General features: G+C 47.1%; 1 protein-coding gene across 1 annotated transcript; it reads left to right on the top strand.

Moving 5' to 3' along the window:
• Positions 1 to 76: 76 nt before the first annotated feature.
• On the top strand, positions 77 to 24,189 carry NOP14 (NOP14 nucleolar protein). The gene is made up of 18 exons (XM_083367625.1): positions 77 to 247; positions 347 to 481; positions 1,896 to 2,037; positions 3,431 to 3,567; positions 4,620 to 4,757; positions 6,730 to 6,852; positions 7,939 to 8,070; positions 9,778 to 9,967; positions 11,428 to 11,558; positions 11,657 to 11,742; positions 13,650 to 13,785; positions 15,141 to 15,242; positions 16,205 to 16,358; positions 17,879 to 18,035; positions 18,680 to 18,830; positions 21,022 to 21,137; positions 22,241 to 22,396; positions 23,917 to 24,189. The coding sequence occupies exons 1-18, from the start codon at positions 107 to 109 to the stop codon at positions 24,008 to 24,010; spliced, it is 2,421 nt and encodes an 806-aa protein (XP_083223751.1). The 5' UTR covers positions 77 to 106; the 3' UTR covers positions 24,011 to 24,189.
• Positions 24,190 to 25,103: the final 914 nt, after the last annotated feature.

The following is a 25,103-nucleotide window of genomic DNA, read 5'->3' as shown; positions in this document are numbered from 1 at the left end:
CAGGGCGCCGAGCGCGACCGAGCCCAGAGGGCGCGGCGCGCTCGTTTCCCTCCTTTTGCCGCCGGCCGGTGACGTCATCGCCAGGCGCCTGGCGCGACGAAGCAAGATGGCCGGGCGGGGAGCGGCGAGCGGCTCGAAGAGCCCCTTCGAGGTGAAGACCAACCGGGAGAAGTTCCCCGTCTTGGGGCGCCGGCCTCGGCACGCGGTGGGGCTGCCGGGCGTGGCGCGCTCCCGGGCCCACGCGAAGGTGAGCGGCCGGCGGGCGGGCGGGGCGGGCGGGGTCGGTCTGGATGATCTCGGGGGAACCCGGCCTGACTTTGTCTCGCCTCTTTTCCCCCCGTCTCAGCGCCAGCGGACCCTGCAGAAGGAGTTCCAGCAGCGGGAGAAGCGCGGCGTCTTCCGGGACCGGCGCTTCGGCGAGTACGACGGCGGGATGAGCGCCGAGGAGAAGGCGGCGCGGAGGTTCGCTTTGGAGCGGCAGGTAACGGCCTAAATTTACTGGGGGGGTGGGTTGGCCGAGGAAAGCCCCGCCGCCTCGGCCCAGCGCTTCCTTCCTGGGCGAGAAGATGGCTCCAAATGCAGAAGGGAGTAGATGGAACACAAGGTAGTCCTCGAGTTACGACCACAACGGAGCCCAAGCGAGGTCTTCGTTAAGTGAGATTCTCTCCCTCCATTTTGCGACCTTTCTGGCAAACAAAGTGAATCGTCGCAGTTGATAATTCAGCACTACGGTTGTGAAGTCAATCTGGCTTTCCCCCCCCCATTGATTTCGCTCATGGGAAGGTCGCAAAAGGGGATCACGTCTCACACACACACACAGACACACACACACACACACAAGGACATGGCAACGGTTGTACGTATGAACCGTCTGAGGTTTGATCACGTGGTCGTGGGGATGCTGCAAAGGTTGCAGGTGTGGAAAAAAACGGTCGTACGTCCCTTTTTCTCACCGCCCTTGTAACTTTGAACGGTCGCTAAACGAACTGTTATAAGTCAAGGACTGCCTGTAGGGCAGGGGCATCAAAGTGCTGGCCCGCGGGCTGCCTTCCAATATCTCAGGGGCTGCCCCAAAGAAGAGGGAGTCAAGCTATTCTCCAAAGCCCCTGAAGGTGGAAAAAGAACCACTGGATGGAAACTAATCAAAGGGAGCCAAGCTAGAACTAAGGAGAAATGTCCTTGCCTCCAGAAGTTGTGGGTGCTCCATCACCGGAGGCTTTTTAAGAACAGAATGGACAGAAATAACCTAGGGTCTCCTGCTTGACCAGGGGGTTGGACTAGAAGACCTTCAAGGTCCCTTCCATCTCTGTTATACTGTTTCTGTTAAAGTCCAGAAACCAGCAGAAAGAAAGAGATTTCCAGAAAACCCCCACAGCTTTTATTTTTATTTGTGTATTCCCTCCCCCCCCCGTGGATTTGAACAGTGTTTAATGTGGAATCAGCAGTCCAAACGTGTTAGAATTTGAAAATGTCTCCATTAGTGGACATAATGTAAGGGCTTCGGAGACAGTGAATCCCTCAACATAATAATAATAAACCTTTATTGTCAAAGTACAGCATGTGTACATTGAGATTAGCTAAGCCTCCCCCCCCGTGCTCCCTCCCCCCAACACACAGTGACAACAAACCCTCCATCCTACCACACCATGTGAACCAACTACACCACACACCGGCCTCCCAAGTCAATTCTGCAAAAGTTCAGAGTTTATATCCCATTCAAAAGCCTAACAGCCCATGGATAAAAGCTGTTTTTCAGCCTGCTGGTACAGCTGGCCCCTAGCTCCAAGGAGATTCAAAGTTGCGATGGAAGCAAATTTCTCAGAAGCTTCATAGAGAGGAACCTTTCCAGTCTTAACTAGCACCCCCCTTGTTCAAAATGTTTGCTTGTGTTGCAGAAAACGTTTGAAAAGAAAAATGTATACAATCTCAATGAAGAAGAAGACTTGACTCACTATGGCCATTCTCTGGCAGACATTGAGAAACTTAACGACGTTGTTGATAGCGACAGTGATACGGAAGAGAAAGGAATGTTATCAGGTGGGGGAAAAAATAAATGCTCTTCGTTCTATAGCACGCAACTGTGATTTGATAAGATCTCTAGCAACTCCCGTATAGTGTAAATGAAATTTTGAAGTGCCAGTAGCAAGTTGCAGAAGAGTTAACGTATGTGACGTATTCGAATTCTGTTTAATTTATAAATCGGTACTTTTCAAAACTTCCAGTAATCAGCGTCATTTCAGTCTGATCTTGCCAACCCTGCTCTCCCTCACGCTTAGTTACTCTCTCCTTCAGGTTTGCTCTAGTAAATGATTCACGATGCTTTTTTCTAGGACTGTGGTGGCGAAACCTATGGCAGGCGTGCCACAGGTGGCACGCAGAGCCCTCTCTGTGGGCACGCGCACCGTCGCCCCAGTCCTAGGCCTTCAGCTGGGTTTTATAAAACCTTTTTGCTTTAGGCCTCCGCCGCCGTGTGCAAAAAAACCCCACAGGTTCAATCAATCAATTTCAACTTCTCGCGGGAAAAAAATCTCGCAAAGTTGGAATTGATTGATTGAACTTTTTAGTCCCACCCAGTCTGCTGTTACCACTGCAGCCACGCCCACCCAATAGGCCACACCCACCCGGCACCCAATGATACGTAAGTGGGTTTTGGGTTGCAGTTTGGGCACTCAGTCTCTAAAAGGTTGGCCATCACTGTTCTAGGATGTTCTAAAGCAGGGGTGTCAAACTCAGTTTCATTGAGGGCCGCATCAGCATTGCGGTTACCCTCAGGGGGCCGGGTGGGTATGGCCAGGGTGGGCGTGGCCTACTGGGTGGGCGTGGCTAGAGTACGTATGGCCTACTGGGTGGGCGTGGCCAGCTCTACATCCTTTGCATCAAGGGTGCCTATGGGGGCCTGGGCAGGAGTGGGGCAGATCTGAGGGTCTCTGGCAGAAGGAGGGTCTCTGGGCCAGGGCCAAGGCAGTGGGGGCTGTTCCCTCACTGTTTCCAGGATGGCTTCGCGGGCCGCATGAAACCACTTCGCGGGCCGGATCCAGCCCCTGGGCCTTGTGTTTGACATGGTGGAGCAGTGGGCTAATGCCTCCTTAAGTAACACCAGCTGCCTGCAATTAGTGCAGGTTCGCATCCCACCAGGCTCAAGGTTGACTCAGCCTTCCATCCTTCCCAGGTAGGTAAAATGAGGACCCAGATTGTTGGGGGCAATTAAGCTGACTTGGTAATAATGCCGCTTGGGGGGTGTGTGTGTGAAAGCCCTAACAAGCAGGCATATACATAGAATGAAGGCTACTGCTAAGCTTGTAAGCTGCCCTGAGTCTTCAGAGAAGGTGTCTGTTCTAAAGCAACACCAAAATGCCTTCAGGGATATTCATGTGCTGAGTGCTCAGTATTTATTTACATCCTGCTCAATTCAACCTCTTTGCGTTCCCAGAGGAATTAACTGCTTCTCATTTCGGAGGCCTCCTTGCTAAGAAAAAACCCACAGAACAGCCGAACGAAGAGGGTAAAAGTCCCAAGTCGCGGAAGGAACTCGTTGAAGAGCTGATAGCAAAATCCAAATTGGAAAAGGTAAACCACCCGAAACTTGAAACTCTCTGAAACTGAAATTGGTACATCCTTCTTCTATAAAACTGAAAGGTATAATTCCCCTGCATGGAATTACTGAGCTTAGCAGCTGCTTTGACATGTGTGTTCGTCACTGTTGCGGAAGGCTTTAATATCTGTGGAGTCGGATAAAATTATTGCATCGTCGTATCGCTTTAACGCTCTATTTTTCTACTGCGTGCTATGGCGGAGTAAGCAATGCGCAGGCTTATGTAAACCAATGAACTGTTATTATTATTTTTTTAAAAAAATTTCACACAGTGCATTGTTCAACTAAGGTCTTAGAAATTCATTTTCTCTTTCGTCGATCAGAAGAAACCAAATCTTGCTGTTTGCGGCCGGTGTTTTTTTTTTCAAAGGCATGTGCTTTGATGGGACAAAAGGAATTGATATAAATGCCATAATTAGCTACAGTTATCTCTTAAGTCTTGTATCAGGTAGGGTGTGTTGATTTCTAGCAGGTCTTGTGGTGAAATAATATAGAGATAATTTAAGGTAAAGGTTCCCCCGCACATGCGTGCTCGTCGTTTCCGACTCTAGGGGCCGGTGCTCATCTCCGTCTCAAAGCCGAAGAGCCAGCGCTTGTCCGAGCACGTCTCCGTGGTCATGTGGCCGGCATGACTAGACGCCAAAGGCGCACGGAATGCTGTTACCTTCCCACCGTAGGGGTCCCTATTTTTCTACTTGCATTTTTACGTGCTTTCGAACTGCTAGGTTGGCAGAAGCTGGGACGAGTAACAGGCGCTCACTCTGCTACGCGGCACTCGGGATTCGACCCGCCAAACTGCCGACCTTCTGATCGACAAGCTCGGCGTCCTAACCCACTGAGCCACCGCGTCCCTTAGAGATAATTTATTTCCATACATATTTTCAATTGTTTCCTTTTGAATTCTCTACTTTTACTTCTCGTTTGAATTTTTTTTTTTAAAAAAAAAGAGCTTTCACATTAGGCACCAATTGTACAGTATGGCAATAATATTATTATCCATCCCCACCCTCCTTTCTCTTTTTTAAAGAGAGAGCGACAGGCACAGAGGGAAAGCACCCTGGAGCTGACAGACAAGCTGAACAGCGATTGGAAAGAGATCCAAGGCCTCTTGTTGCAGCGGACGTCCAAGTCAGGGCCTCAAAGTCAACTTCAGGAAAAACCCAAGGTGAGCTCGTTTAATCTGTCTTCCCCCTATTTTAGGAGCAAAGCTGTTGGCGAGTAAATGTGCTTTTTGCTCAACGTCCCGGAGGCATCCCTTCACCGTCTTCAGCGGCCACGAACTTCCTTTGTGGAAAGACTCTTAGAAGTTGTTCTGTTTTATAAAAACAATCCTGTGTTCTTCTTGCAATTGTTACTTTTATATATTATTATTATTTATTATTTATTAAACTTATATACCGCCCTTCTCCTGTAGGACCCAGGGCGGTTCACAAGGCAATTAAAACAACATTACAATACAAAAATTAATAACAATTAAAATAGATTAAATTATCCTTAATTAAAATCTAAAACCCCTATAACTCTAATTAAAAACCCAATTACAATAAGTTAAAAAACAATAAAAAATATAGACATCTAAATTATTTAAAAAGAGAGGAAGGTTATCATCTGTCTGTTAGCTGTAGGTGAGCAATTAGTTGTACACATTCATCAGTAATGTTGAAACAAGCAACATATAGGAATATGATATTTGTCAAGTTTCATTTCTGATCTCTAGGTAATGACGTCATCTTGCTGTGCTCTGCTTCCTGTTTCCCGATTATTTGTGGAATAGCTATTAATCGGGAGATGTGTGGGGGAAGGATGTGTTGTTTTGATCGAATGTACAGAGACTGAAATAGATGTTTCTCTTTCTCGGCTCAAAAACAGTAACTGTGAGAGGGACCCCAAAATCTACAACACATCTCCCAAAGTTGGCATCAGGTCACTCTTTAGAATAGAATAGAAGCTGGAAGCGACCTTGGAGGTCTTCTAGTCCAGCCCCCTGCTGAAGCAGGAGAACCTATACCGTCTCAGACAGGTGATTGTCTAGTCTCTTCTTGAAGGCCTCCATTGATGGAGCGCCCATGATTTCTGGAGGCAGAGCTGTTCCACTGGTTGATTGTCCTCACTGTCAGGAAGTTTCTCCTTAATTCCAGGTTGCTTCTCTCCTTGGATCAGTTCCCAAACGTCGTTTCTCGTCCTTCCCTCTGGTGCTTTGGAGAATAACGTGACCCCCTCTTCTTTGTGACAGCCCCTCAAGATACTGGAACACTGCTATCCTCTCTCCCTTATTCTCTTGTTTAGACTAGCCCAAGGGTAGGCAACCTCGGCTCTTTTATGACTCTGTTCTGTACCAGCCTGCTACCGGCCCTGCAGAAAAGGCAGGGACAACCCCTTTACAAACGGCAAGAGGCTGGAATTACGCCTGCCAAATTTATAGCTACAAAAACAAACAAGACACGAACCAAGAAACAGGAGCTTTAAGAAACACGAACTATCCCAACGGTTGCCTTCAGCAAACCAGCCCTCCCCACACATTCCCCTTATATAGAGTTCAGGGCGTGGCTTCTGTCTGCCTCCTTCCGAGAAGCCCCATTGCCTTCCTCTGTTTACTCCTAATTGACTGCCTCCTGTGTCGGGCGTCCTTGAACAGGGCCAGCTGTGGGTCATCTTCATCCACGCTGTCAGGCTCACACAGCTGGGTCTCCGTGGTGACCAAGTGGGAGGGGCCTGGCTGAGGGCTCTCATCAGCAAGATCTTCAACCCCCTCAGCAAGGTCTTCAACACCCCCCTCCTCCTCCTCTGAGTCGTCCGACCCAACTGCCGAACCCACAGGCTGACCCTGAATCACAACAGACTCATATTCTGGGAGTTGAAATCCATGAGTCATAAAAGAGCCGAGGTTGCCTACCCCTGGACTAGCCAAACCCAGGTCCCGTAGCTCTTCATCGTATATTTCTAAAGTGTCGAAATGGGGGAAATACTAAATGTATTGCTAGGATCAAACGCTCGCCATGTTTAAAGACGCTTTGCATGAATGAATTGCAGAGTTTATTTTGATTTTCTACTTGCCAAAGTTCTTTCTATTTGAAAATGCCACCCAAGAACTACCATTATTGTGCATTTGTTGACGTGTATCTACATATATATTGCAGCTGGATGAATACGACGTGCTGGTTAGAGAGCTCGGATTTGAAATGAAGACGCAGCCCTCGGACAGGATGAAAACTGAAGAAGAGCTGGCAAAAGAAGAGCAAGGGAAACTCCTGCAATTAGAGGTATCGCATATATCAGGGGTCTTCAAACTTGGCGCTTTCATGACTGGTGGACTTCAACTCCCAGAATTCCTCAGCCGGCCATTTTGATGAAACTGGGCTTGGATCCAGACCAAGGGTCTTCAAACTTGGCCCTTTTTATGACTGGTGGACTTCAACTCCCAGAATTCTGGGAGTTGAAGTCCACAAGTCATCAAAGGGCCAAGTTTGAAGATCCCTGGCTAAAACTGTTCTACAACCACAGCTGCCTTTGGCAGTTTTTGTGTTAATTGCAGGTTAGGAGGCCTTGGTGGAGCAGTGGGCTAATGCCTTCTTAAGTAACACCAGCTGCCTGCAATTAGTGCAGGTTCGAGTCCCACCAGGCTCAAGGTTGACTCAGCCATCCATCCTTCCGAGGTAGGTAAAATGAGGACCCAGATTGTTGGGGGCAATAAGCTGACTTTTGTAATAATGCCACTTGGGGTGTGTGTGAAAGCCCTAATAAGCAGGCATATACATAGAATGAAGGCTACTGGTAAGCTTGTAAGCCGCCCTGAGTCTTCGGAGAAGGGCGGGATATAAATGGAATTAAAATTAAAAAAATAAAATTAAAAAAATGTCACTTGCCTCTAAATGAGTCTTGAAAAATGGCTCTTCTGCAGGCTTTGAGTTAGTCTGACTGGTTGAATGATTTGGCTGCCTTGGATTTCAGCCCACTTCACTGGATCACCCCTTCCTTTTAGATCTGGTGACTCTAATTTATTTATATTGAGCCCAACAGAAACCCAAGCTGGGATTTGAAATGGCTAAAAAGCAGGGTTAAAAAAAATATGAAAAACTATCTGGATCATTCTTCCCCCCCCCCCTTTAATTGGATTAATCTACAGTTACATTTTTCACGGTGTTGTAGTGTATTTTGTAGAGATCCATGTTGGGAACGAAGAGGTATTGCATCTAAAAAGAGCATTTGTAGCATCACTCCAGTTTTGAAGGACTTTTATCGATGGCCAACACCTCAGGAGTCTTCCCCGTGGCTCGGCCAGGTGGCCCTTGGCCATCCCGCCACTGAGGAGGGCTGACCGGATTTCCCGGGATCTGCTTCCCATGCAGGCTGACCGCTTACGTCGAATGAGAGGAGAGGAAGCACAGGAGAGCAGCAAGAAACCGAAGCACATGTCGGCTGATGACCTGGCAGACGGGTTTCTTCTGACCAAAGACGACCGGCCCTTGCTGTCCTATGGGGTACGCCTTTCACCCTTTTACCATGCCTGGCACAAAATATGGTGCCCATTCCTGAAAGATCAGGGCAGATTGCTGAGGCCCAGTTCAATCCCGGCAAGAGCCGTGGTGGCGCATTGGTTAGAGTGCAGTATTGCAGGCCAACTCCCTGCCCACTCCAGGAGTTCAGTTCTCACTGGCTCAAGGTTGACTCAGCCTTCCGTCCTTCCAACGTCGGTAGTCTGAGGACCCAGGTTGTTGGGGGCCATTGGCTGACTCTGTAAACTGCTTAGGGCTTTTAAAGCACTGTGAAGCAGTATATAAGTAAGTGCTAGTGCTCTACTTTTTCCTTCCTTCCTTCCATCCATCCATCCAATGGTTAGAATGCAGCATTGCAGGCTAACTCTGCCCACTGCCAGGAGTTCGATCCTGACCAGCTCGAGGTTGACTCAGCCTTCCATCTTTCTTTTTATATATATATATACTGCTCAAAAAAATGAAGGGAACACAAGATAAGACATCCTACTATTAAATACAGTACATTGTGTTCTTTAAGTGTTCCCTTTATTTTTTTGAGCTGTGTGTGTGTGTGTGGTTTTTTTATCATCACAAGCGCTTAAAATATTATCAGCAACATATTCTCTGGGTTTCAGTGTCTAGTTTACCGATACAGATTAAGTTCCTCTCTCTCTGCCTCGTTTTGAAAGCCCATTATAAAAAGCATCCCATGTTCTAAAATAAGCGGAGTCTTCTTTCTCTTTCATTTTCAGTGTCAATCTGTCCATTTCTGCGCACACCCTTTAAGGTTTTTTTTTTTAATTAACACTTCCTCCGCTGGTCGATCTTCATTTTTCCCCCGATATTCAGCGAATACAATTCTTGCTGCAGTTAATGTGCGTAAAATGAAATGTATACACACACTCTCATCATTACCTACAATTACGCCTGACAAAAATAATTCCATCTTTCACACATCGGTAAAATGGGGAGCCAGATTTTTTTTTAGGGGGGGGCAAGACGCTGACTCTGTAAACCGCTTAGAGAGGGCTGTAAAGCTCTGTGAAGCGGTATATAAGTCTAAGTGCTATTGCTATTAATCTGGAGGGTTTTCCTAAGGGGGGGAACCCTTAGGGATCCTTCTTTCCTCCCTTCTGCTCTCCGGATACGTTGAATCGGGCTTCCCATCCGGTTTCCGCACCATACCAAGTTGCCGCCCAAAGTTTAAGGTGGCCATATCCCAGAATTCCCAGCAACAGGGAATCCAGGCAATTGTTGTTCACACACCAGGGCTCTCTTGAGAAGAAGCGCCCTCCGTGGATTGTGCGCAGCTGGGTAGAGTCAGTCTCCAGAAAATCCGCGGGGAGTCTTGGTCCAGAACTCCAGTCTGGGGTCCCCAACCCCAGCACCGGTCCACAGCCTGTTAGGAACTGGGTTCACACACCTGGGGAGACGAGCAAGTGAAACATTTATCTGCACAGCTTCAGGATCTAGTTTGTGTGCAAAGCCAGTCCCCGCACGCCAGTTCTTGGGGGGGGGAAAATATTATTTTCCACGAAACCGGTCCCTGGTGCAAAAAAAAAAGGGGGGATGGGCTCTAATAGATTGTGCCTGGCTGCCCCTCCTTGGGCCGGGGGCCGGCATCCATCACGGTCGATCAAAGTCGTTTGCTTAAGTAATTGATCTGTTTTAAATACTCCCAGGCTATCTAATTGGTCTCTTGTCGTTTCACAGAACGATGATGGAGATGGGAAGGGGGATTGTGAGAATAAAGACAGTGAAGAAGAAGAGCTTGACACTGAAGCCATTCATGATGAAGAGACGGTCACGGGGAAGAGGTTTTCAAGCCAGAAGCAAATCAAGAAACAAAACGCCGTCGGAGATAAAGGGGCCGCCCAGCCGGAGCTGCCCTATTTGTTTGCTGGTAAGAAAAAAAACAAAAAAAAAACCCCAATCATTTCCTTTTTTTTTTTTTTTTTTTGCTGCCCTGATCAATACGCGCTGGGAAAGTCAGATCCACCACGCTCCAAATAAACAAAGCAAATTGCGAATCTAGACAGCACACTTAAAATCAGAGACATCACCCTGTGAACAAAAGTGCGTATAGTCAAGGCTGTGGTCTTCCCAGTTGCAATGTATGGCAGTGAAAGTTGGACCATAAGAAAGGCTGAGCGCCAAATAATCAAAGCCTTTGTACTACGGTGCTGGAGAAGACTCCCGCGAGTCCCTTGGACTGCAAGGCGATCAAACCGGTCAGTCCTAGAGGAGATCCACCCTGACTGCTCTTTAGAAGGCCAGATCCTGAAGTGGAAACTCAAATACTTTGGCCACCTAATGAGAAGGAAGGACTCACTGGAGAAGAGCCTCATGCTGGGAAAGGTTGAGGGCAAGAGAAGAAGGGGACGACAGAGAAGGAGGTGGCTGGATGGAGTCACTGAAGCAGTAGGCATGAGCTTAAATGGACTCCAAAAGATGGTAGAGGACAGGAAAGCCTGGAGGAACGTTGTCCATGGGGTCGCGATTGGTCGGACACGACTTCGCAGCTAACGACAACAACAACAAATTACGAAACCACAACTCTAAAAGTGAGAGAGGAAAAGCAGCCCCACGGGAAGGCCAGCTGACCTTCCACAGCCCCAGCTCAGTCCAGGGGGAAAAAACAACAACAGAAGGGTGAGCGGGCTGTAGAAATGCAACTTTGCACAGTTTCTCCCACAAGGTTGAACATCGTTCTGTATCGCTTGCTTGTCCTGTTTCTATTTCGCCACCATCCGTGGGGCTCTGGGCAGCCTCGGCGAGTGCCGAGTCTTTAAAATGCTTGAAAGTCGAAGCCGCAGTTCGCCCTGGGTTGGAGGCAGATCGGGGCATCGTAGCTTATAAAAGAACACTGCCTCCGAAATGCCACGGGATTAGGGTTCGACCCCCTGTTCAGTGGAACGTTCAGACGAATTATTTTAGCGGCGACATTTGATGCCGTGTTGCTTGCTACCCTGGCTGAGGAATTCTGGGAGTTGAAGTCCACAAGTCATAAAAGCGCCAGGTTTGAAGACCCCTGGTGTACGCACTTGGCCACTTTAAGCCTCGTGGCCTTCAACTTCCAGAATTCCTCCACCAGGATTCCACCAGGAGGAATTCTGGGAGTTGAAGTGCACGAGTCTTAAAATGGCCACGTTTGGAGACCTCTGGTGTAGATAATGTTCATCCACCTAAATATACTAAGTGTAACGTGTCTCCCAAATAATGGTATCGCTGCTTTTCCGTTAGTATTTCTCACAAGCATTCAAGTTAGTGCTTATTCCATATTTTACCTGGATGGCCATTTTTAAGCTATTTTCTGAAAAAACTTTCTAAAAGTTTCCCCAATATTTTTCATGGCTTGACCAGCGCCTGAATCGTACGAACAGCTTCAGTCGTTACTGTCGGGAAGAAGCCCAGAGGAACAAATGAGTATCATCGAGAGGATTCGGAAGACGAACCATCCCAGTCTCGCTGTAGGGAACAAAGCCAAGTTGGAAGTAAGTTTTTGCAGTCCTACCTAGGCATTCGGTGTCGAAGCCTTTGCTGTGATTCGGGACTTCACTTGTGAATAACGTTAAAAATTAACATTCCCCAGAAACTATTTGGATTTCTTCTGGAGTACATTGGAGAATTGGCCTGTGAACAGCCACCCAAGCTGAAAACTATTGACAAGCTGATTGTGTAAGTACGGCACCTGATGCGTAGGGATCTCAGCCAATTGTGCCAAGCTAAAGGCAAAATGCGCAAGAGTTGTGGCGTAGCAAAGACGAAACCCGTTCCTGTAGAATCAGCCTCTTCCAGGTGCTGTAACTGGGCTGCTTGAGGTTGCGATTGTGTTACTTGTTTCAGAATTCTTCCGGTCCAGCCCACACCACAGTCAATATCAGTTGTGTCACTGCTGTCGTTGAGATAAGATCCGTGGAGTGTTGGGGAGGGCAACACAGAGGGAAAAGCAGCTCCAGAACAGCTGGCTAGATTAGAGATGATTGCAGGATCCCATCTGGATCGGTCACCAGGATCAAAGTTTTTATCTTCCGTGCTGGAACCCATTTTCGGGGGAAAAGCAAGAAAAGGCATTGACTCCCGACTCCCTTTGGTGCAGTAGAAGAAGATGGGAGCATCAAACCTCAATTATTATTATTATTATTATTATTATTATTATTATTATTATTATTATTATTATTATTATTATTATTATTTTACTTTTTACATAGTAATGTAAACTAGCCATTTCTATCACGACAAAGCAGTCTAATTGGTAAAACCCCAAATCAATTTTTCCCCCCACCTCAAGCGCAAAGTCTAGAAGCGGTTTCCGTGTAGAAACAAAAGTCATCGTGGTTTTTTTTTCCTTTCCTTACATCAAAAGCGGTCAGTTTCGCCGTCCCCGCTGGCTCCCTCAGTTTTTGCGGCCCTTCGTCCAATTCTGGGAACCAGACGTTTTGTGCATAAAGCAATCTTGCTGACGTCAACATTTGTTGTTGTTAGCTGCGAAGTCGTGTCCGACCCATCGCGACCCCATGGACAATGTTCCTCCAGGCCTTCCTGTCCTCTACCATCTTCTGGAGTCCATTTAGGCTCACGCCTCCTGCTTCAGTGACTCCATCCAGCCACCTCATTCTCTGTCGTCCCCTTCTTCTCTTGCCCTCAACCTTTCCCAGCATGAGGCTCTTCTCCAGTGAGTCCTTCCTTCTCATTAGGTGGCCAAAGTATTTGAGTTTCAGCTTCAGGATCTGGCCTTCTAAAGAGCAGTCAGGGTTGATCTCCTCTAGGACTGACCGGTTTGATCGCCTTGCAGTCCAAGGGACTCGCAGGAGTCTTCTCCAGCACCAGAGTTCAAAGGCCTCAATTCTTTGGCACTCAGCCTTTTTTATGGTCCAACTTTCACAGCCATACATTGCAAATGGGAAGACCATAGCCTTGACTATACGCACTTTTGTTGACAGGGTGATGTCTCTGCTTTTTAGTGTGCTGTCTAGATTTGCCATGGCTTTCCTCCCAAGGAGCAAGCGTCTTTTAATTTCTTGGCTACAGTCCCCGTCTGCAGTGATCTTGGAGCCCAGGAAAATAAAATATGTCACTACCTCCATTTCTTCCCCATCTATTTGCCAGGAATTGAGAGGGCCAGATGCCATGATCTTGGTTTTCTTAATGTTTAGTTTCAACCCAAGGTTTGCACTCTCCTTCTTCACTCGCAACAAGAGGCTCTTTAGTTCCTCTTCACTTTCTGCCATTAGAGACGTCAACATGCAGAACATCAAAGTCCCAGGTGTCTGTTTTTTTCTCCCAAGTCTTTATCCCTTAAACCCCAAAGAAAAATGTTTCGTCTTTATAGTCACTTTTGACTTGTTGACGCTAATAAGGACTCTTTAACGGCGATGCCTTTTACCGTGAAGCAGTTCCCAACGCGTGAGTTTATCTTACTATCTGGATTTAAAAGCCGATAGACTTTGGTGCTGGACGAGCATCGGTTTATTGCGTGGGATGAACGAGAATATAGCTGTGTCTTGGCTTCAGGTCACTTGTAGCTGCTGTTAAAAAAAAACCCACGCATTCCCGCGCTGACTTTACCATCTCTGGATCCACAGAGTCCTGTTCGAGCTTTGCCAGATGTTTCCTAAAGCTGCCGCCGATCATATGAAGCTTCTCCTTCAAGACACCACACACCGCATGGAAGAAATTTTAGAGACCAAAGACCTGCTATGTTTCCCGAAGCTAGACAAGGTATATATATATATATATATGCCCTTGTCACCTCTCGCCTGGATTACTGCAATGCTCTCTACATGGGGCTGCCCTTGAAGTGTGCCCGGAGGCTTCAACTGGTGCAAAATGCGGCCGCGCGGGTGCTTATGGGAGTATCTCGATACACCCATGTTACACCACTCCTGCGTAAGCTGCATTGGCTTCCGGTTGCCCTCCGGGTGTGATTCATGGTGCTGATAATCACCTTTAAAGCCCTACATGGCTTAGGCCTGGGGTATTTGCGAGACCACCTGCTGCCATTGTCAACCTCCCATCGCCCGGTTCGCTTCTCAGGGTGCCGTCGGCCAGGCAATGCCGGCCGGCAACCCCCAGGGGCAGAGCCTTCTCTGTGGGTGCACCGACCCTCTGGAACGAACTACCCCTGGAGCTGCGGACGGCCCCTGACCTTTGGTCCTTCCGCCGTGACCTAAAGACCTGGTTATTCCAACAAGCGGGCCTGGGCTGATCATGGTTTTTAAATTTGGTTTTTTTATTGGTTTAAATTGTTCTTATTTCTTATATTGTTTAATCCTCTTTTATTTTTTGTATTTATATCTTTTAACTTTTTATTGTTGTGAGCCGCCCTGAGTCCTCAGTGAGAAGGGCGGCATATAAATTTAATAAACCTTAAACCATATTATATTTTAGCTATTTGAATGGCGGGACTCAGGCAGACGTTGCTGTTCTCAGTCTTGGGGGAGCCAGAACAGGCAGAAGTGTCATCTTGCCAACCCCCCCCCCAAAAAAAAAAAAAATCATGTCATCCTTTCTTATACACGATGGAGACAGATTGGAAACGTCTGATGCAAATGGCAACTGGGGCAAGCAGAGAATTGGTAGCCCCTGCCTTACAGCAGTTTGTTTAGAGACCCAAGTTACAACGACGCCGAAAAAAGGGCCTTACGACCATTTTTCCACACTTGTGTAACGACCGTTGTAGCAAGTGGTTTGTATTTATGACGGTCACAAAGTCCTGGAGTCACATCATCCCCTTTTGTGACTTTCCGACAAGCAAAGTCGATGGGGGGGGAGCTAGACTCTCTTAACAACCGTGTTACTCATTTAACAACTGCAGCGGTTCGCGTCACGAACGCGGCAAGGAACGTCGTAAAAGGGGGCAGATCTCGCTTCACAAATTTCTCACTTAGCAACATAAATTCTGGACTCGGTTGTCGTCAGTCAAAGACGACCCACACAGGATTTATAGGCGCTCTTTTCTTCCAAAATCCCAGGGCAACGGATGCCACAAAAATAGATGCTAAGTTTTATTTTAAAACGCCGGAGGAATTTCATGAATGTTGACGGTCCACCTTTGTGTTGTTGTTTTTTTCCAGCTCCTATATTTGAAAATTATTACTGTTCTTTTTCCAACTTCCGATTTCTGGCATCCGGTCGTAACCCCGTCACTGATTTATATGAGCCAACTACTTAGAAAGGTAAGCTTTTTACCTTCACCCCCCCTTCCCCCCCCGCCCCGATCTTTCAGACAAAGCGTAAAGATGAAATTGAAATAACGTCCATTCGTACTTTGGTTTTTCAAACCCTAACATTTGATTTAGGCCTTAGCCAGATGACATCTTTTAGACAGCTCGTCTAATCCTCTCCCCCTCCTCCCCCTTTTTTTTTAAAAAAAATATATTTATTGACTAATTAAGTGATTTCTGTAGCTGCCCATCTCACAAATGCAACTTTGGCCGGCTAACAATGCATGAAAACAATTTTAAAAAGCCCTCCTGGGAAAGAATAATAAAGAATAATAATCACCCACGATAAGCCCAAGCCAAACAGCCTTAAGAGACCTGGTCAAGGGGTCAAAATTCGGCCCTTGGCATTGTGGACGTATTTACGTATACCTCTCCCAGTTGACCTTCCTTATCTTCTTCAGCTGCCTGCGGTGGTCACAGCTGGCCTCAAGGCCTATGCCACAGGCTTTGGGGGGGGAGTGAAAGGGGGTTCTGCCCTCCCACGCGGAAGGCCCTTGGCTGATTTAACCCCCAGGAATTCTGGTGTGGTTTTGTGTTTGTTTGTTTTTATTAATCCCATTTATATCCCGCCCTTCTCCGAAGACTCAGGGCGGCTTACAATCTAAAAAGCACAAATCAATGTGCTTAGCAATAGCCTTCATTCTATGTATATGCCTGCTTATTAGGGCTTTCGCCCCCCCCAGCGGCATTTTTACAAAGTCAGCTTATTGCCCCCAACAATCTGGGTCCTCATTTTACCTACCTCGGAAGGATGGAAGGCTGAGTCAACCTTGAGCCTGGTGGGACTCGAACCTGCACTAATTGCAGGCAGCTGGGGTTACATTAAGGAGGCATTAGCCCTCTGCTCCACCAAGGCTTCAAGCTCTTGCAGTTAGACTTCCTCTTGAGTGTCCGGTGCTGGCTGTTCTTTGTAGTGCGTAGTAAAAAAGGATCAAGACGTCGCGAAAGGATTGTTCGTCTGCTGTCTCTTCCTGGACTGTACATCCATGTCTCGAAGATACGTCCCAGAACTGGTCAATTTTCTCCTGGGTATCCTTCACATGGCGATACCGAACGAGGAAGCCCAAGGTAGGAATCTGCAGTCATTTTTCTCTCCTCCCCTTTAACCCTTTCCTGGCACCACCACCATCGCCGCCCCCAACACCCCCAGGGCTGAGGAGGAGGAGAAGGGAGGACAATGACGGTGGTGTCCTTGGTGTTCTCTGAGCTGGGTTGTTTTCTTGCAGTTGTTTCATGACCCAGCTAGGTAACATCATCAGGGTTTAAAAGGGAGAGGGATAGGAGGAGGAGGAGGAGGATAGCTATGATCACTCCAACATTGTGGGGTCTCTGAGCTTGTTGTTTTCCTTGCAGGCATTTCATTACCCAATTAGCTAACATCATCAGTGCTAGAAGGGAGGAGGAGGAGGAGGAGGAGGAGGAGGACTGTGGGGTCCTTGGTGCTCTCTGAGCTTGCTTGTTTTCTTGTAGGGGTGTGTGTGTGTGTGTGTGTGTATAATACACACACATACACACAAAACTCAAAGAAATACAGCCGGCCTCAATAAACAGACCGGTGACGCGCTCCATGAGCGGAGTGCAGACACCAACAGTATAAACGCGATCTCCCCACCCCGGCGTTTCCATCCTGACGAAAGCGTGATCTTTTAGCAATAAAAACTCTTTTAGTTTTTCTTTTTCTATCCCAGTGTTCACTTAGTTTGTTAATTTTTATATGCCTGGGATTCACATTTTTAATCTTATCAAGGAGAATACACACACACACGTGTGTGTGTGTGTGTGTGTGTGTGTGTGTGTACATATACACACACATGTACATATACGCACATATATACGCATACATATATATGTACATATGTATATATAGGGGCACGGTGGCTCAGTGGGTTAGGACACCGAGCTTGTCGATCAGAAGATTGGCAGTTTGGCAGGTCGAATCCCGAGTGCCGCATAGCAGAGTGAGCGCCTGTTACTCGTCCCAGCTTCTGCCCACCTAGCAGTTCGAAAGCACGTAAAAATGCAAGTAGAAAAATAGGGACCGCTACGGTGGGAAGGTAACAGCATTCCATGCGCCTTTGGCGTCTAGTCCTGCCGGCCACATGACCACGCAGACGTCCTCGGACAAGCGCTGGCTCTTCGGCTTTGAAACGGAGATGAGCACCGGCCCCTAGAGTCGGAAACGACTAGCACACATGTGCGTTGGAACCTTTACCTTTGCCTATATGTATATATACATATACATGTGTGTGTGTGTGTGTGTGTGTGTGTGTAAGTTTTAACAGATAATCTATAACATGCAAGTCCCAGATATAGCTAAATAATCTTGGTGCTTGTAAGAATTGTCCCAAAGGATAAAATCCTGAACAGAAAAATATTTTGCTCTTCTGTTTACCAACTGTCCCTGTGAACTCGCTCTTTTCTTGTGAATCGTTCGTTGATCCAGCCTATCAAAATCATAAGACTTCTAAGTACAGGAAAATGTTTGACCCGTTCACATAGATTTTAGAAATAGCCAGCCCGTCTGCCTGTCTGCGCGTGACTTATCCCGAGTGGGAAACTTAACATTTCCATACGTTTCTCTCCTCCAGGTTATTCTCTGCTGCCCCCTTTTGCGTCACTAGGAAAACATTCCAACTTGCTTGTGTGTGAACAATCGGGGACAAAGACGTGGCGAGAAATAAATATCTCGCTCCACATGTTGTGCACGTCGCGTGGAAAAAGCAAAATAGAAATGAATAATATGAGGTATGTTGTGTCTTGTCCATTTATCCCGTTTGTATATTTGCTCCTCTCCCAGAATGTGGAAACACAGAATAAAAACAAGCTACAATTAAAAACACCAAATCAGACTTAGTAGAGACCGAGTAGAAAACAAGAGGGACCATCCTGTTGTAAATATAAATATTAAAGCCTTCCATCCTTCCGAGGTGGGTAAAATGAGGACCCAGATTGTTGGGGGCAAAAGGCTCTGTAAATCGCTTAGAGAAGGCTTTAAAGCACTGTGAAGCGGTATATAAGTCTACGTGCTATTGCTAACTATCAACTATCTATAATCTGTCTCTCTGTCTCTTCTGTCTATCTACAATATCTGTCTATCACTGTCTATCGCTTTCTATCAAGAGCTGTGGTGGCACAGTGGTTAGAATGCGGTATTGCAGGCTAACTCTGCCTGCCGCCAGGAGTTCGATCCTGACCGACTCAAGGCTGACTCATCCTTCTGTCCTTCCGAAGTCAATAAAATGAGGACCCGGATCGTTGGGGGGGGGAGAAGAGGCTGACTCTGTAAACTGCCTAGAGAGGGTCTTGAAGCAAGGTGAAGTGGTATATAAGTCTAAGAGCTGTTGCTATTGCTATCTCAACGGCCCACGCCGCACGCTTGCCTTTTGCAGATTGTCGTGTGTGGCCCTGGCTTTGGAGCTGGTGAAGCGATGCGCTGTCCTCTACAGGGAGCTTCCGTCCTTCCGTGAAATTGTGGGCCCCCTCCGGATGTTGCTTTCTTCCCTAACGGTCCAGGCAGCCAACTATCCTGCCCAGCTTCAAGTAAGGGGGGGGGGGGGTCCTGGGAAATAGTCCAGAATTCCTATCCAGCCTCCCAGAAAAATAGCCCCAGAGCAGAGGCAGCCCTCGACTTCACAACGATCTGTTTAGTGACTGTTCCAAGTCACAACAGCACTGGAAAAAAGTGACTTGCGACCGGCTTTTGTCCTTAATGACCCTCGCAGCACTCCCATGATCAAAATTCAGACACTTGGCAACTGACTCACGCTTATGACGGTTGCACATCCCAAGCTCATGCGACCTTCCGACGGGCAGGCAGGGTCAACGTTTGTATATACATGCACGCACACACAGAGAGACACACACACGCACAATTAAAAAAGCCAAGGGGAGTAAACTACTTTTAAGACGTCCACCCAAGTATCCCTCGACTTACAACAGTTCGTGTAGTGACCGTTCAAAGTTACGACGGCGCTCAAAAAAAAAATGACCACAGGAACAAAATTAGGCTTCACCGATTGGCTTAGCAAATGCGGCAGGAAAGGAGGGAAACCCGCCTAGCAGCACCAGTTTTGGGGTCAACTACCAATATTTCATGTAAACGCAACAAAAAACTTTCTGATGGACAGGACTTGCTTTGTGGATCGGTGGGGGGGGGGCGTTCTCTGTATCTGGGAGTTTTTAAGAAAAAGCTGAGCGGCCATTTCTGTGGCTTCCTGGTTTCTCCACACGAAGCAGAGGGTTGGGCTAGATAATCCTTGTGGCCACTTCCATCTTCACGGTCCCGACGGCCGCAGGGCCTCTCGTGAGAGCTTTAAGACAGGGCAGGAAATGCCCAAGCCTGACAGAATATTAGCCCTGCGAGGTGGTCCAGAGCCCTAGCTTAGGGCCAGGTTGAATTAACAGAATATTCCTGCCCTCTTCTCTTTTTAATGAGGCGTCCTTGGTGCTCTCCGACCTTGGTGGTTTCCTTGCAGACGTTTCGTGACCCAATCTAGGTAACATCATCAGTGCTAGAAGGGAGGGGGGTTTGCAGAGGAGGAGGAGGAGGAAGTAAAGAACTGTGGGGTCCTGGGTGCTCTCTGAGCTTGTCTGGTTTTCTCGCAGACGTTTCGTGACCCAACTAGGTAACATCATCAGTGCCAGAAGGGAGTGGGTTTGTGGAGTGAGGAGGAGGAGGACTGTGGGGTCCTTGGTTTATCTGAGCTTGCTTGTTTTCTTGCAAACGTTTCATTACCTTAACTAGGTAACATCGTCACCTAGTTAGTTTCATTACCTAGTCAGAGTAATGAAACGTTTTGTCAGGACCCACCCCAATCCACGTCTTAGGAAAACAAAAACTCTCGGAGTCAGTTCTAGTCCAAAAGGAATTTTTACTAGGACATGCTTGGTTGTGGAAATACAAGACAGGACTTGGTATTGTTTTACAAATTGAAACTTTATAAAGAGTTCCCGGTTCAACCCCCCCTTCCCTCAACCCCATTTGATCAGCCCCCCCATCATTTTACTTCGTGTCATCCCTTTCCTGGGAAAAAAGGAACTTTGAATCTTTATGGTTATTGCCTTCTTCCTCTACAGATTCAAAAGGAGACACAGGCCAGATGCCTCCTTCCCTAACCCTCCCTTTTGATTCCCCCCAGTTCAAAAGGTTCCCTTGGTCTTTGAAATAACCTAAGGCAGGCTGAATCCACATCCGCTCCTGCTTCCTTGGAAGATGGCAGAATCCATGGGGGGGGGGCAGATAATGTTTTAAACATACATTTATGAATGTGATATAAATGGATTCTGACACGTTTGCAAGAAAACCAGGCAAGCTCAGAGAGCACCGAGGACCCCACAGTTCTTTACTTCCTCCTCCTCCTCCTCCTCCTCCTCCTCTGCAAACCCTACTCCCTTCTAGCATTGATGCTGTTACCTAGTTGGGTAATGAAACGTCTGCAAGAAAGCCACCAAGCTCAGAGAGCACCAAGGACCCCACAATTCAGCCTTGAGCTACAAATATCCTCCTTCGTTAGTTCTCTTTTTAGTCTCTGGAAAACTCTGGAGCCAGTTGCCCTGTCTGTGGCTGCCCCTTTTCTCTCCCAAGGCCACCCAGCATACAATTACACACATGGAGACTACTGTGCAGTTACTCGGGGGGGGGAACCCTCAAAATCCCCTTCCCTCCACCCATTTATTTGGCATGAAAGCTTTGCCTTCTTGTTTTTCATTGTAAGTCTTTTGGGATGTTTAGGAGTTACTTGGCAGCGTTCTGGAGAAGCTAGATGTCCCCAAGTCCTATAGCCCACTGGTCTGCGACAACAGGAAACCTGTTCCCTTGAAGCTGTACACTCCGAAAATAGTGAAGGTGTGAGTATCTCAAAACGGATCCCTACCGCAAGTCCAGCCCGACATACGCGACATTTAAAATTTGAATTGAAAATTTTAAGTTTTGACATTCCCAAAGCCCAGTTCATCGGTGACCGGTGTCCAGTTACGTTCCTTCGGCCGCAAAGGCGCGCATCAAGCTCTGGAATCCACGCCTACTACGCGTCATCCAGAAAAGGAGTCCCAGCAGATCCGGACAATCCACACACACAGCTCTGAGTTTCCTTGGCCACAATATGGAGATGTAAGCTAGACGTCGGATATCCAGCTGGGAAAAGTAGGTTCCCATTCAACGTATTTTTCCCAGCTGGATATCTGACGTCTGAGTTTGCTGCTTTGCTATAGCCAATTTATTAAAAAATAAATAAACAAATTCTGAGACTGAAATACTCCCTAATTGACTTAAAAGCGTGGACTTCAACTCCCAGAATTCCTGAGCCAGCATGGGGGAACTATGGCCCCCTCATGATTTGTGGACTTCAACTCCCAGAATTCCTGAGCCAGCCCCGCTGAGGGGAAAGAGAGAGGTTTCCAAGCTGAGCCATGCTGGCTCAGGAATTCTGGGAGTTGAAGTCCATGTCATGAAGGGGCCATAGTTCCCCCATGATGGCTCAGGAATTCTGGGAGTTGAAGTCCACGAGTCATGAAGGGGCCATAGTTCCCTCATGCTGCCTCAGGAATTCTGGGAGTTGAAGTCCACAAGTCATGAAGGGACTATAGTTCCCCCATGCTGGCTCAGGAATTCTGGGAGTTGAAGTCCACGAGTCATGAAGGGGCCAAAGTTTCCCCCATGATGGCTCAGGAATTCTGGGAGTTGAAGTCCACGAGTCATGAAGGGGCCAAAGTTTCCCCCATGCTGGCTGAGGAATTCTGGGAGTTGAAGTCCACGAGTCACAAAAGGGCCAAGGTTGCCTACCCCTGGCCTATGCCCTGGAAAGGTTCCCTCTCAGGCATTTTCCCCTAAACTCCAGGATTGAAATAAGGCGTCCACTTCGTTGCAATACTAGGCGGTGGAAGGCCTCAACCCTCCTCTGAGTGAAACTGCAAGCTCTGGCATTTTGACGGGTCGGTTTTTCTCATTTCAGACTAGAATTTGGAAGGAAGCAAGGGAGCAGTAAGCAAGAGCAGGAACGGCAACGCCTTGTTCACAAGCACCGGCGTGAACTCAAAGGGGCCGTGCGCGAGATCCGCCGAGACAACCAGTTCCTGGCAAAGATGCAGCTGACAGAAGTCATGGAAAGGTAGCTCCGGGTTTTGCGTTTAAATGAGAAAAACGAATACCAAGAGTCGGGAAACTTTCTCTGCTTAGAGAAAGAGGCTTTCTCATCTTAGAGATAAACAAGGCTTCTGATTCATGGTTGCTGATGAAAGAATAGAATAGAATTAGAATTAGAATAGAATAGAATAGAATAGAATAGAATAATGGAGAATTAGAATTATTAGAATTATTAGAATTAGAATTATTAGAATTAGAATTATAATGTATAGAACAAAACAGAACAGAAAATATTGAATAGAATAGAATTGAAAACATGGAATAGAATAGAATAGAATGGAAATAGAATAGAATAGAATAATAGGATAGGAATAAAGATAGAAATAGGGTAGGGTAGGGTAAAATATAGAATAGGAATAGAATAGAATAATAGGAATAAAGATAGAGATAGGAAAGGATAAAATATAGAATAGAATAGAATTCAGAATAAAATATAGAATATATTTATTGGCCAAGCGTGATTGGATACACACAAGGAATTTGTCTCCGGTGCATAGGCTCTCAGTGTACATACAAAAAACAAACTGATAAATCATAATCATAACACAGCCACCCTAAATCATAAGATACAACACTCAGGGATAGTTGTAAGTTACTAAACAAAAACAACATAAATCATAAGATACAAGCCACAAAGTGATAAGTTATAAGATGTTAAAGGAATAGGTAGTAAGAAAGATGAGAAGGATAATAGTAACATAGCCCTACTACATGGTAGTAAGGGCATAGGACAGTGTTGTGGGAATTAGTTGTTTAGCAGAGTGACGGCATGGGGGGGAAAATTGTCCGTGTGTCTAGTTTTGTCGTGCAATGCCCTACAGCGTCATCTTAAGGGAGAAGCTGAAACAGTTTACGTCCAGGATGTGAGGGGTCTGTAGACATTTTCTCAGCCCTTTTTCTGACCCGCACAATATACAGGTCCTCAGTGGAAGGCAGGCTGGTTGCCGTTTTTTCTGCAGTCCTAACTATCCGTTGAAGTCTGTCCCGGTCCTGTTTGGTTGCAGTTCCAAACCAGACAGTTATGGAGGAGCAAATGGCAGACTCCGTAATGGGGCCCCGAATTAAAAAGAGCGCCATCCGCCAAGTGGCAAGGTTTCCAACCGTCATTAACCCGGTTTAAATGAAACCATTTGTGGCACGCGCTGTGGGAGGATGATCAAACCAGGAGATTTATCCCTTTATCACATTATTATTATTATTATTTTCTTAATTGCCGGTTGCTTTTTTGCAGTGAGCCTGACTGGGGGCGGCTTATGGGATTCTTTGCAACTAAAAGAGGTCCAGGTTGTAAATGTCATTTGCAGGTCTGCGATTCTGGATTAAGACCTGAGGGCGCCTTTTGTCTCCTCCGGCTTTCTAGCCATTAATAATTCCACGGGAGAAGCAGCCCTTGGCTCTCCTAAACGTGAGGGAGAAAGACATAAAGCGATTCACTTGCATTTTTGCCTTCGGATACGATTGCAGTTTGTTTTTTTGCTTTTGCAGGGATTCCGAAAGAAAACGAAAAGTGAAACACCTCTTCCAAAGTCTTGCGCAGCAGGAAGGCGATTGGAAAGCGCTAAAGAGGAAAAAGCATTAAAATATTCCCAGATCCCCTCAGAAGACAACCAAGGATGCTCAAATGATTAGAATTTCCTGGAGCGTTTTGATCATTTTAAATAGAGGCACAGATACTTTTTTCTGGATTTCTTTTTTTTAAAAAAAGAAAATTGTATTGTTGTATTCTTGTTTCTAAATAAAATTGTATAATATATTTGATGCCGTTCTGTCTCCGTTTTGATGCGGAGGCTTTTTTTGAAAAAAAAAATTGGGCGAACTTGCCTGCCCAGCCAAGGTTCCCCTGGCTATTGGGCCTCTCTTCACATGCCCAGAGGCTGCAGCAGCTTTGAGGCACCGAGGGCCACTAGTCCTAAGGATTGGCTGACTGCAGAGAGACGCCAGTCTTAACGTAGGAATCCTGGCCACAGTGAGATGCAAGTTGCAGGTGGGATTCAGGGCTGGAAGGGCAGAGCTTCTTCAGAAGGACAGCATGACACGTGGAGGGAAGGCAGGTGAGCACCAGATCCAAGGATCTGCTGATAGCGATCCCACTGAGCAAGGGCAGTGCTGCTGAGGAGGTGTGCTAGATCTTGCCAGGTCAGAGAGGAGAGAGAGAGAGAGATCTGATCAGGCTCTGCCGGACCAGATTACAGAATGGCTGCTGCTGGGTAAAAGAGGGAACAAGGGATTGCCAGACTGCCTGGGAAATTGTCACAGAACACTGAAGATGGCATAACTACAGCAGCGGTCAGTAGCACTGAAGCAGCCATGATTTCCCAAATGTCATTCCCTCTGGAGTCTTGGATCGGGTCACCATGAAAGCCCTTCACGGCTTGGGACCAGGTGATCTTGAGGGACCGTCTCTTGTCGGTCACATCCACCTGACAAACTAGAGCGGGGAGGCCAGGAATATTGTGGGTCCCATCTCCTAAGGAAGTCCATCTGGCGGGAAACCAGAAGAAGAGTACTCCGTGGTGGTTCCCTCCCTCTGGAACATCATCCTTCCAGAGAGTAGACTGGCCCCCCACTCTGTCACTCTTTCACAAGGTCCTGAAGACGAGGTTCTGCCAGCGGATCTGGGGAACCCAGAGCGGGATTGAGCCCATCCAGTTTTGGTCACTACGATGTAAAAA

This window comes from Vipera ursinii (genome assembly GCF_947247035.1).
Source record: "Vipera ursinii genome assembly, chromosome: 7".
NCBI classification, from domain to species: Eukaryota; Metazoa; Chordata; class Lepidosauria; order Squamata; family Viperidae; genus Vipera; species Vipera ursinii.
This window is presented reverse-complemented; position numbering and strand designations above follow the sequence as displayed.